The sequence below is a fragment of the Pseudorasbora parva genome, chromosome 14 (assembly GCF_024679245.1).
Source record: "Pseudorasbora parva isolate DD20220531a chromosome 14, ASM2467924v1, whole genome shotgun sequence".
Taxonomy (NCBI): Eukaryota; Metazoa; Chordata; class Actinopteri; order Cypriniformes; family Gobionidae; genus Pseudorasbora; species Pseudorasbora parva.
Genome location: NC_090185.1, coordinates 21543977 through 21556992, shown reverse-complemented (window position 1 = coordinate 21556992; position 13016 = coordinate 21543977). Strand labels below are relative to the sequence as shown.

General features: G+C 39.9%; 1 protein-coding gene across 1 annotated transcript in view; it reads left to right on the top strand.

Annotated features, from left to right (window-relative positions):
* Nucleotides 1-11843, top strand: part of sbno2b (strawberry notch homolog 2b) — a 58947-nt gene extending 47104 nt beyond the window's left edge. Inside the window, exons 9-32 of the mRNA XM_067415878.1 lie at nt 198-331; nt 441-531; nt 661-804; nt 2342-2459; nt 2540-2645; nt 2730-2883; nt 3559-3735; nt 3817-3914; nt 4419-4501; nt 4592-4777; nt 4898-5019; nt 5123-5254; nt 5339-5474; nt 5589-5701; nt 6314-6385; nt 6481-6589; nt 6673-6744; nt 6831-6974; nt 7058-7152; nt 7516-7608; nt 7804-7935; nt 8108-8184; nt 8264-8454; nt 8611-11843. Of these exons, the coding sequence (XP_067271979.1) occupies nt 198-331; nt 441-531; nt 661-804; nt 2342-2459; nt 2540-2645; nt 2730-2883; nt 3559-3735; nt 3817-3914; nt 4419-4501; nt 4592-4777; nt 4898-5019; nt 5123-5254; nt 5339-5474; nt 5589-5701; nt 6314-6385; nt 6481-6589; nt 6673-6744; nt 6831-6974; nt 7058-7152; nt 7516-7608; nt 7804-7935; nt 8108-8184; nt 8264-8454; nt 8611-9404 (3573 nt within the window). The 3' untranslated portion in view covers nt 9405-11843. The remainder of the gene's footprint in view (nt 1-197; nt 332-440; nt 532-660; nt 805-2341; nt 2460-2539; nt 2646-2729; nt 2884-3558; nt 3736-3816; nt 3915-4418; nt 4502-4591; nt 4778-4897; nt 5020-5122; nt 5255-5338; nt 5475-5588; nt 5702-6313; nt 6386-6480; nt 6590-6672; nt 6745-6830; nt 6975-7057; nt 7153-7515; nt 7609-7803; nt 7936-8107; nt 8185-8263; nt 8455-8610) is intronic.
* The last annotated feature ends 1173 nt before the right edge of the window (nt 11844-13016 follow it).

Below are 13016 nucleotides of genomic sequence, written 5' to 3'. Positions count from 1 at the left end.
TATCAGCTAAATATTCATTTTTTATTATTCTTTTAATTTTATACTATGTTTTAAAAGTTACACAGTGTCATTCAGTTCATCATTGGCCTTTCAGTTTCTCACAAACCCCTCTGCAGTTCCATCATAAAGCCATCATAAATTCAGCTCGTCATATACAAACAGGCCATTAATATATTCTTCTTTATGACACTCTACAGCAACATGAAGTGATTCTACAGAACAACCAGCGAGCCGGCTTCCTCATTGGAGACGGCGCCGGAGTGGGCAAAGGCCGCACAGTGGCTGGCATCATTTTAGAAAACTACTTAAAGGATAGAAAAAAAGCACTATGGTAAGAGATCGCCAGCAACATCAAGCTCTATAAAACCCGCACCACTGACTCTTCCACATCAAACCCAGACTCTGGATCAGCTGCCTCATCCTTCTCATCTCTCCTCCAGGTTCAGCGTCTCCAATGACCTGAAATATGACGCAGAGAGAGATCTCCAAGACATCAATGCACCCAATATACAAGTGCATGCCTTGAATAAGGTCACTATTACTGCCCTGCTCAATATGGCAGCCCTGATAATGGAGATCACGTTTCCAGTGTAGCTCATTCTCACAGACTTTCCCCGTAGCTCTGCTTGATTTGTCTAACTGTAACTGTTTTCCATACAGATAAAGTACGGAGACACAGCTACCTCAGAAGGCGTCCTGTTTGCGACCTACTCAGCACTGATTGGGGAGAGTCAGGCAGGCGGCCAACACCGAACACGTCTAAAGCAGATCCTAGACTGGTGTGGGTCAGGTTTTGATGGAGTTGTATCCTTCACCCTCTATAGAGTTATATGCATAAAATAGGTTTTGTGGGATTTTGTTTTGTTGCTTACAATGCTTAGCAAAATAAAAGCATTATTAAAAATTAAATAATATACATTTTCACTCTAAAATATTATACTTATAAAAATATGCAATCTATGGTGTATATATTAGGGGTGTAATGATACGCGTATTTGTATTGAACCGTTCGGTACGAGGCGTTCGGTTCTATAAATTATGTACCGAATTATTATGTTCATTATGTACCGAACGGTTCTTGGACTAATTAATTGCATTTGATAAAAAAATAAGTGTGTGAAATATAATGTTATGCGTTCAACAAGGTAGCTTAATAACCAAAATGACATAACAGGCAACGCCCCTGACACCCCCGAAGAAAAAAACACCAAATATTTTTATGTTAGGTTACTCAGGCGCTCGCTCGCTCGCTCAGTACGCGCTGAATGCTCGTTGCAAAATGGCTAATGCGTTTAACAGACTAGAAATAGAAGATCCGCCAATAACCAACAGGTCTGGTGTTTGGTTGCACTTTGGATTCCCTGTAAGCTATGATAGTGAGGGCAAGAGAGTGGTGGATAAAAAAACAATGGTATGTCGCATTTGCTACATGACAATAGGGTACAGCAGTGGGAATAATTCAAACATGTCAACTCATTTATGCTGACAAACAAGACGATAAAATGAATAAAACAAGACGGAAAAAAAGACATCACCACGGCGATTGGTACATTTATAGCCACAGATATGAGACCTTACTCTGTAGTGTAAAACGCAGGTTTTAAGAACATGCTTAAAGTATATTAGCCCCGTTACAATATTCCTTTATGAGCCCATTTCAGCCAGACTGTAATTCCTGCTTTGTACCAAAAACAAAACCTAAATAGAGAACCAATTGGCCAAAGCAACAGCGTTTGCACTGACAACAGACGGCTGGACGTCAAGGGCTACACAAAGCTACCTGACTGTATTGGCACATTACATTACCAATGAATGGGAGCTGAACAGCCACGTTCTTCAGACATGCCCCTTTGAGAGTCATACAAGTAAGGATTTGGCCAAAGAGATGGCAGAAGCAGTGGAAGTGTGGAAGTTGCAGAGAGCTAATGTAACTAATTCTGTAACTACATAGAAGATGGGTAAACTATTGCTCCATCATTGTTCAATGTAAAAAAAAAAAAATCATACTTTGTTAGTTTTAATAAATAAAACATAAAAAAGGAAACTTATCTGCAAAAAAAATTATTTTTGCTGTATCTAAAACGTACCGAACCGAAACGTGACACCAGTGTATCGTATCGTATCGTATCGTATCGTATCGAACCATGCATTTTGTGAAAACCCTTATATATATATATATATACATATAACTGTTCAAATACATTTAGTAAAATTGTTTTATTTTCTTTCAAGTTATCAGTGGGGGTCTGTTTCACCCCAGATTGTTTTTTAAACAATTCTCTTCAAAAAATGAAGGTGGACATTACAGTTGGCTTTACCCTTGACCAAAAGCAAACTGTAGATTATATTTGATGAATGCCACAAAGCCAAAAATGCAACGTCCACAAAGATGGGCAAGGCCGTGCTGGATCTGCAGAACAAGTTGCCGTTGGCCAGAGTGGTGTACGCCAGTGCCACAGGTTAGTTTCTGCACTGTAGAACACTTGTAGTACCCCATATTTTGCCAAAGGTTTAAAGTGAAGGACTCTGTGTTCCTCAGGTGCCTCAGAGCCAAAAAACATGATCTACATGAGCCGTCTGGGAATTTGGGGAGAAGGAACCCCCTTCAAAACCTTCGACGACTTCCTCCACAACATTGAGAAGAGGTTTGTATAGGATCACTTGTTGCTTGCAAATATGAAAATGGATATTTTTTCTATGTGTAATCTGAACATACTCTTCATTTATAGGGGCGTGGGGGCCATGGAGATCGTTGCTATGGATATGAAGGTCAGCGGGATGTACATTGCACGCCAACTCAGCTTCTCCGGAGTCTCATTCCGAATAGAAGAAATCAGCTTGGATGATGATTTCAAACTTGTGTACAACAAAGCTGCTAAACTTGTGAGTTACAAGAAAACCTGTAATAAAAATCGTATAGAAATTCTGTGTTGCATTTTTTAGGATTCTTTGGTAAAATAGAAAGTTCAAATGAACAGCATTTATTTGAAATAGAAATCATTTGTAACATAACTGTCTTGACACCCACTTTGTTTCAATTTAATGCATCCTTGCTAAATTAAAAGTATTAAAATTTGCAGATCTATGCACAGATATCCCAAACCTTCTGAATCCATACAATACAATTATTAAGTTGAAAATGTATCCATTTACTGATAATCCTCCCCTGAAATTACCGACCTAAAGCAAGATTTTCAATGAACAACGGCTAAATTTCAGTCTGTTCATCACACAAAACTGTCAAATGGCTTCAGAAGACACTAAATACAATGCAATTTTAATATGCCACATAACCCACTTTTACCATACTTTTGAAGTGCATTTATTTTAATATTGGCGCTTGATATCTTCAGTCCCTATTCCCTTTCATTATGTGAAAAAGAGTGGTCAGGATAAATGGTTTTGAAGCAACGTGAGTGTGAGTAAATGATGACCGAATTGTTATTTTTGAGCGGACCCCTAACTTTTAAATCTAGTACAGCAAATCAAGTATCTGAATTGGTCTGTAAAATGGGTCACTCTGCTGTGTATGCATATCTGACACAATCTTTTCTGCAGTGGGCAGAAGCTTTGGCCGTGTTCATGCAGGCTGCTGACGAGCTCAGCATGAGTTCCAGGAAGTCCTTATGGGGCCAGTTTTGGTCATCCCACCAGCGTTTCTTTAAATACCTCTGCATCGCCGCCAAGGTGCGCTGCCTGGTGGAACTGGCCAAAAAGGAGTTGGAAGCAGGAAAGGTCAGTCATATTAGAGAGCTTAAACTCTTCCTAATGAAAGATTTTTTGTGCCATTTTACACTCTTTTTTTCTTCTCTCTAGTGTGTTGTGATAGGACTGCAGTCAACAGGTGAGGCTCGAACCAGAGAAGTCCTCGACGAAAACGACGGACGTTTGGACAGATTTGTGTCTGCTGCCGAGTATGTAAACTCTGGACATTTAAACCTTTATAAAATATACAGCCACCTTATGACTACTTCTTTCCAGAGTAGTGCTCTTGCAGTTTCACAATGATAAGGTTTCTCAATATTTGTGTGGTTATCTCATAGTCCATGTATCATTCTGAAACCTATGAGTAAGTGCTGTTTGGTATGAACCACTTCCTTACTCCACCGCGTTTTCATATTAAACTATGTTATTCCCTTAACTAAGATGAGTTGATACATACCTCTCTTGTCTCAGTGTGTGCACTTAATTTTGATAGCACTTAGCTTAACTTAGCTAAATGCTATGAGATCGGCACCGTACGTCAGAGCGATTAAGTGCACGCACTGAGACAAGAGAGGTATGTATCAACTCCCCTTAGTTAAGGGAATAACATAGTTTAATATGAAAAAGTGGTGGAGTACCCCTTTAAGCTGTTGGCAATTACACAAAAACACCTTTTATGCCTTAACACGGTAACGTGTTTGTGTGTTCCTCAGAGGTGTGTTTCAGTCCCTTGTCCTCAAACACTTTCCGTCAGAGAAGCAGAGGAGGGAAAAAGTAGCAGGGAACAAGAGAAAACGTGAGTTGTCACACACCAGAAAAGTTGTCCATACGTTGCCCCATCATCTTTGCTTTCTGCCTCATGGTTTGATTGAACGTTCTTCTGCAGGTAAGCCACGGGGTAGACAGACAAAGCAACCCCGACACTGCAATGATGTAGCTGGAGTTATCAACATCAGTGATGACAGCAGCACAGAGTCTGACGTCTTGGACAGTGACTCCAACTCATCACCTGACTCGGTCCAAGACAACACTGACGATGTCATATTTGTTGATCAAAGTAGCTATCAAATGGGTATGTTGAATGTGTATTTTATTGACAAAATCATATTATATCCATTTATCTCAATGATTTTTAAGTCAGCACCTTTAATGTAAGCATAAGCAATCGTTTTTTGCCCTCATCGTTCCTTAGCACGCTTGGAGGAGATGAAACAAGGGCTTCTCAACAAGATCGCTGAGCTGGGAAAAGAACTACCTCTCAACACACTGGATGAGCTCATTGATAAATTTGGAGGTCCAGAAAAAGTATCAGAGGTTATTATCTATGTATTTGTTCTAGTGCTCCAAGGAGGGCAATACCTCAAAAACAAAACAAGGTTGTATTAAAGAGCTAAACATGATTTGTGTATGTGCCCAGATGACGGGACGTAAAGGCAGAGTGGTGCGACGACCTGACGGCACAGTTCAATACGAGTCTCGCGCTGAGCAGGGCCACACCATCGACCAAATTAACATCAAAGAGAAAGATCGCTTCATGAATGGAGAGAAGGTGAGATCAAGTGTCAACAAGGAAATCTGCTACCTTTAGATTCCTTTTGTGAACCAGTAAAACATTTCACCTTACACCCTTCAGCTGGTAGCCATCATATCAGAAGCGGCCAGTTCAGGGATCTCACTTCAGGCTGACAGAAGGGTGAAGAACCAGTGTCGAAGGGTTCACATGACCCTGGAGCTTCCTTGGAGTGCGGACAGGGCCATCCAGCAGTTTGGTAAGAAGCGTTAACTCATGTCTACCTACCTCTGACCTTGTTATCAAAACCCTCTTCCTATAAAGAGTGCAACCATACCACAACCACTAACTGACAACACGTTATGCTCTTCAGGTCGCACTCATCGTTCCAACCAGGTCAATGCTCCAGAGTATATATTTCTTATCTCTGAACTGGCGGGCGAACGACGATTTGCATCTATTGTGGCAAAGAGGCTGGAAAGCCTGGTGCGTCCCTGACATGCTAACTTCTATTATTTTCTGATTGCATATGGTTCATAAACACTATGTTTTTAAATGTGGTGAATTCTTGAATTATGTGCTATTCGTGTGTTATGCTTTTAATAGAGCAATATTGGAATAAGAGCTGTTTAAACTAGGGATGTGCCCGAAGCCTAAATCTGAATTCGGTAACGCATTCTACAGAGGCCCAAAAGGGACATGTTTAGGGTTGCTGTGGAAGTCAGTTACATTACAGTAAATCAGATTTCAATTATCATGTGAAGATAGTAAGGAGAAATAACTGCCCCTCCCTATACACAGCGTATGATATGTGATAAAATAAAAGCGAAGTGTGCTTTCTAAAGTACTTTCAATACCTTGCATATTGATAACAGCTCCATGATACCCGCAAATTATATACAATATAATTACCCAACAATATAGTTGGGAGAGATTGCAAAAGCATTCAAATATATTTGTCCCTTTAGGGCTTTGGGCACAACACTAGTTTCAACTTTTACTTCCACTTCCATTCCACACTGGTCACATGCTCTGTGTGTAAAATGTTAAAACATTTAAATCTCTCCTTTGATGCTTACATTTCTAATCTTTTCACAGGGAGCTCTGACTCATGGTGACAGGAGGGCCACAGAGTCAAGAGACCTGAGCAAATACAACTTCGAAAATAAAGTGAGTAATTGTTTCAAATAGAACAGTGACACTGTTAAAAAATAATCCAATAAGTCATGGACTAAACTATGGTCCATTTTGGTTGTTCTTCACAGTATGGCACCAAAGCTCTAGATAAGATTACCAAAACCATCCTCGGCCAGATTGAAAGCAAGGTACCCCCTCCAAAGGACTATCCTGGTGGCGACGCAATGTTCTTCAGAGGTAAATTTGTGCATTACTCTCTTAAGATGTGGATCAGCTAGAACAGTGATCTCACCAAAGCCACCAATGCCTCCTTATCTTAGACATGAAGCAGGGTATGAGGGATGTAGGCATGCTGTGCAGTCAATCACGGTTGGGCATCAACATTGAAAAAGGTGAGGTTTCTCCTAGAGTCATATCGTATATTCACAGGCACACATACATGTATTTCTCCTGACCATGTGACTCCTCTTCTTTTCAGACTGCAATATCACCAAGTTCCTCAACCGGATACTGGGCCTGGAGGTGCACAAACAGAACTCCCTCTTTCAGTATTTTACAGACAACTTCGACTACTTGATCGAAAAGGACAAGAAAGAGGGCAGCTATGATATGGGAATACTGGGTAAGCAGCATTTCTTCTAGTGATGTGGTATTTAAGGTGCATTGATCTGCTTAGTTGACAACCAAGTATCTGCTTTCTCTCAGATCTGGCTCCAGGCAATGATCAGATCTATGAGGAGAGAAAGGAGACGTTTCTGACTGCGGGAAACCCTCAAGATGGTCAAGTTATCTTGTATAAGGTCCGTGTTTTTAAGAAGGGTGCATGAAAGTTGAACATGCACCAAGTGTTAAATGTAGAGGCTCATACAGAGCATATATTTAACAGCTGAGTTAGAAAACATGCCTAAGGCACATTAGTTTCATGCATGACACACGCTATCTCTTCCACCAAGAGCATACAGAGTTTATTTTGACAGCTTACGCAATGGGGATTGGTTTCCCAGGTATTAAGTACTTCCTTGAGCAAGAGTAAACCACCCTGTGTGAACTTTCTCTTTTGTATAGATTTTGGATCCATAGCCAGAACATATTGGACACATGTACAACCATTGTGGACACGTTTGACAAACATTATCCTTAACAGAACTGTTTTTGTTGCGCAGATAAGTGTAGATAGAGGTATGACATGGCTGGAGGCACTCGAAAAGTTCCAAGCTCTCAGCAACCCGGATGAAGGCTTCTACTTATCCCACAAAGTGAGTATTTGGACACTGAGAAAAACAATTCTCCTTTACAAATTTGCATGTAGTTTCCTTTTAGTAACACAGGAAAGATTGTTCCTTGGAAGAGCCTTCCTGTTCAGGGGTGAAGTAAAGTGTCATTAGAGTTCTTCCTTAGTTGTCTGTTGTTGACTCCGAGGATAAACATGTTTGTGCCTGTCTCTTTTGCAGTTAAGAGGTAACTACCCATGCGTGCTGCTAGCTGTGCAGAGCCGGGAGCACAACATGATCATCTACAAACCAAACATTGGCAAGCAGGCCCAAATGGAAAGCCTTGATAAACTTAAACAAAAATACCACAAGGTGTGTTCAACCTGTTCACCATACATGTAACATTCTGTAAAATGATAGGAAAAAAGAGATCTTCCTGTATGTGACACTTGTAGAGCTGCTGTGAAAAACTTCTCTGCTGCCCTCTAGCGAGCATTATGGGTTTACAACACTGTCTGAGTTAAGTTTTCTATCCTTGCTTCAGGTCCCACCAGAAGAGGCACAGGATAGCTGGGAAAACCAGTTCACTTTCTCCTTCAAGAAATGTAGCCATGCTAACTGGTAAGAACAGACTCAGCTTCTGACTTGGTACTACCCAAACCGAGAGCAGAGAATCTAACGTGTATGCATGTTTCTGCAGGAACGGGAGATGCAAGAAGATAGAGGAGGGTCAGGAGTGCATTATGGGCACTCGTTTGCGTCAGTACCACATGTTGTGCGGCGCTCTACTCCGTGTGTGGAAGCGTGTGTCTGATGTGGTCGCTGATGTCACCAGATCCAGCATTCTCCAAATTGTCCGCCTTAAGACCAAAGACAGCAACAAACAAGTTGGTGAGTTTACCTGTTGACTCTTCTTAAGGATTTGCTTGTGATGCTTTGAGCTGATAACCAAAAGGTTGTATGTTCTAACCCTGCAAGGACAGGACACCATTGCAATCGTTCAAAGGAAGTCGGCACCTTGTAATCATTGTTCTCTCATATACCTAGGTATAAAAATTCCGGAGTCATGCGTGTTAAAGGTGCGTCAGGAGTTAGAGAAGATGGATGCCGAGGTGAAGCAGCGAAACCGAGAGAAGGAGCAGCAAGCGCAAGAGCAGCGTCAGGCTGAGGAACATCAGAGGCTGATGGCGCAGCGTCAGCATCAAGAGTTCATGTCAAATTACTTCTCCCAGTCTTTGCCAGCTCCCAGTCTGGCCAGCTTACCGACCCCTTATATCCAATTCAACTTGTTTCCTTCTCTAAATGGCTCCTCGGGGGAAATCCTGGACCTGAGTGTTCACAGTTCCTCTCCCTCCTCCCAAGTTAGGACTCAAACTGACCTGGGTGTAGAAGATCTCACCGGGCCACCCGAACCTTCGGTGGATGACTTTAACTTTGAAGCGTTTATTCAGCAACCGCAGCAGGAGAGCCAGTCCGCACAGGAAAACAGTTCAGACCGGGACACTGACCTGCTAGACATGTTCCTGTCCTCACTTATGACAACGCCTAGCCAAAATGAACCTGCCTCTTCCTCCTCAGATGCTCCTTTGTCGGTACCCATGGTCTTGTCAAGTTCCCTCTCTTCTGCAATGTCCAACTTCACTCCAACGCTCACGCCGTCCTCATCTTCTTCCTCTCTGTCGCAAGTCTCCCTCGCCCCTTCAGACCAGCTCATGCTCCCATTACCAAACAGCCACTGCAGCTCCGAGGCCATTCTAAACGTACGGGAAGCTTTGAACAGCATGCTGCAAAGTGGAACAGAACCACGCCAGTCCGTCATTCAGTTCCAACAACCCGAGTGAGACGCTTCCAGACGGAGTAACCTGAAAACGCACACACTCAGGGCTGCAGTCTGACGAGTGCCGGCACCCCGCTCCACCATTGGCCTCAGACCCACAAGCATGAGTATGATCGCTACAGTTTGTCTAGAAATGGCATGCCTGGACTTCAGGGTAGTTATCAAGGTGGGCATCCCAGTTTTCAAACATCCTGAATTTTATACACTGGGGTTTTAAAGAGTATTTACCAAAAATAATTCTCAAGTCTAAATATTATTTAAGGTTCGTATAGGTAATATCGTACCACATCGTACAGCATATTTCGCTGAAGTCCCTTAAGATGGAGTATATCGGAATGAAAAGATATTAAAGGTACAATTTTGGTTGATCATTGGAGGAACCCTTTGAATGTGCCTCAGATGTTTAATATATATTTTAAATGCCTCAAAAATGTTCTTTTACAAAGAGTTACTAAAGGATCTGTTTGTATGTTCCTCATGGAGCATTCCTGAGAAGTTCTTCAAAGGGTTCTGCCAATGTGAGGAACTCTAAATGGTGCCACGAGTATCTTTTTTCCCCCTCTAGTATCATTTTTCTGGCCAAAGATTCCATGTGGGCCGAAACCTCACATATGCAAGACGTACCACAAAGTTCACTTCGGCAAGGAGCTTAAGCTTTGTTTTGCGTCGGACAATCATCAGCTTTACATTTCCATGATGAGCTTCTGTTAGACAAAAAACACTTTTCCCGAGGAGCAAGAGAACAGGCTACTGTTGAAATGTGCCTTCGGAACATCCAGTGGAATGTAGACGTAAACGCGTACTCCTGTACGCTTCCTGTGCAGATGTTTGTAATGTATTTATTGCCTTTATTTATCAGGCCTTGAAACAGTGTGCTAGTAGGAGAGAGTAACTACCTACTGATCACGTACCTGTGCAGCTGTCTCTCTGTCGTTCTGAAAAAGAACAGTCTGTCCTGCTGTCCCCCGACTCGCAATGTAATGCAAAGCGGTAACAATCTATTAGCTGACCGATTGGTTGATCCCAAAAGGGCTTCAGTCATACTTCATCCCTGTTAATAGTACAAAAGATATGCAATCCAGTGGAAACAAAAACATCAGACTTGAAATGCATCCAGGGTACAGTCAAGAAAGGGCAATAAAACGTATCTAGTTGAATTTACGCCCTTTATTTAATGAGTTCATTCGTTTTAAAAATGTTATGCGTTAAATCTTTGTAACGTCTATAAGAATTACTTGATTATTTGTATTTAATTTCAAAGGGACATTTGGATTTTTCTGATTTATGTTAATGATATTTGTAATTGTGCAGACAAACAAAATGACAAACAATTCAAGTTTTGCTTTGTTCTTTACTGCTGCACTGGATGGTTGAATATTTTATCTTCATTCTTTATACAATTGAATGATATACATTCTTAAATATTTTCACTGCAATATCGGACTGAAACCCAAATATTAACGTCAAGAGTTCATAGCTCTACAATGTTAACACCACTCCCTATCTCAGGATGAAATTTATGAACAATTAGTTAAAGATTTGTTATATATACAGTATATATCTTTAAATCAAAAAAAGTCTGCGTAAAGATAAGGTTCTTGTATGTAAAATCCTGTCAGTGACACATCAAATATTATTTATTTATCCTTTATTGCTTATTCTATGCACAAATTTCTTATTTTATTCTTTTCACTTAGGGAAATTCTTTCAGCCATATTTGCACTTGAAACTTATTTGTGTATAAGCAAATCTTTGTTAAACATTTTCAACGTGTACTTCCCATTATATTGAATGAAATTCAAGCATTTGATTAATTGTTCCATAATATTTAGTAGTTTTGACCTTACAAGTGTATCCAGTAAGTCTGTTTTCTCAGTGCCTCCCCAAAAACGGCCAATGAGAAACTTAAATTTCCTTTGTGCGTTCTAATAAAGCGTCTTATGCAACAAAAGCACTATACGATGAGACCATGAAAGTGGGATGAAGTCGAATTTAACCTCTTTTACTAATTAGAAATCCATTCGACTTGCTCTGTGTATGATTTGCACTAAAACAGCATAAATGAATTTCTGTCTGGTGTGTGTGAGATCCAGTGCTGCCAAGTTTGTTTGCTCATGGCCCTTCATGGGAATGTTCAATACTGTAAACATCTCGATTCATTGGCTTCGCTTTTATATCAATATGACATTTACGTAATTTATTGCTATGGAAAAAACATGCTACTGACTGTATCTTGAACCATTTTATTCCTGTGTTCTTATTGAATGCTTTTGTCATTTTCTTAGGCCTATTTATAATTTAGATCCAATTGTATATATTGTAAAAACAAAATGTGCCTTTTGACTGTTTCTTAAAGAAATTGTTTTCTACATGTAAAAAGAACACATTACAGTTCAAACTTTATTAACAAAGCAAAAAATAAATAAAATGTTCAGATTCCCGAGTTTGTGTTTTTGGTGAAATATTTTAAATTATCGTTGTATGTTTTTGAACTGAAATATTTTCCAATATTAAAATTTTAGTTAGCTTCTGAATTTAACTTTGTTTTCATATTTTCAGAGCTCAACTTAGCTGATGTTTTTCCTGATTATTTTCCAAGATTAATGTCATTTTACGGTTTTGAATCATATCTAGATGTTTAGTGGTTGCAGCTTTTTAATTGTAATTTATTTTAATATAATAATAAAAAAGGTTTTAGAGGAGAAACTTTCCCTTTGGAAGTTCACTGGGGCCGAGTAGTCAACGGTCCCCTGGTTGAGAACAATTGATCTAAAAAGATTCTTCAGGTAGCCTACTTCAATGGAAACCATAAAACTATCATTATATATATATATATATATATATATATATATATATATATATATATATATATATATATATATATATATATATATATATATATATATATATCACTTTGAATTGCCATTGTATGAAATGTGTTATACAAATAAACTTGCCTTGCCTAAAAAAATGATTATTCAAGGATTTGGTTTGAAGTTTGAACATAGCTTTATCTGGTAAACATTTTTTACAAAATCTGATCTGAGTTTCACAAACGAGAACCGCTGATAGGCTGAATAAAAATTTAAATCCACCCTCTGTCAGTAGGTGGCGCTTATAGAACAGAAGAAATAGAGCCCTTTCCGGTAACATTATAAAAACACTACGCGTTACACGGAGAGAGAATATGAAAAGAAAATGCCATTAAAAAAATCTCAAGGCAGTCATTTCCCATAACATAGAATTCATTCACAATCAACAATACAAGTGGGTATACGCAAATATTGAGTCGTAATAATACGCAAACAGCGCTGGGCCAAAAGTAAGCATATGGCGTATAGGCTATATGCGTGCATGGCCCCGACACTTGTAACATGCTACTTTGCATAATATATGTAGCTTACTCAACCTTTTTTTTTTTAAGAATCTTACCTTATTCTTTTGTAATCGTGTTTAGTTACAAGGGACAGTCCTGAGAATGAATTCACTTGCATAACTAGCTAACCCATTTCAGTCAGATGTGTTATCGCGTTAGTACCGTGTTTTTCCCACTGGGAGGCGCCATAGCACACTTTTCCCGAGGAGCAAGAGAACAGGCTACTGTTGAAATGTGCCT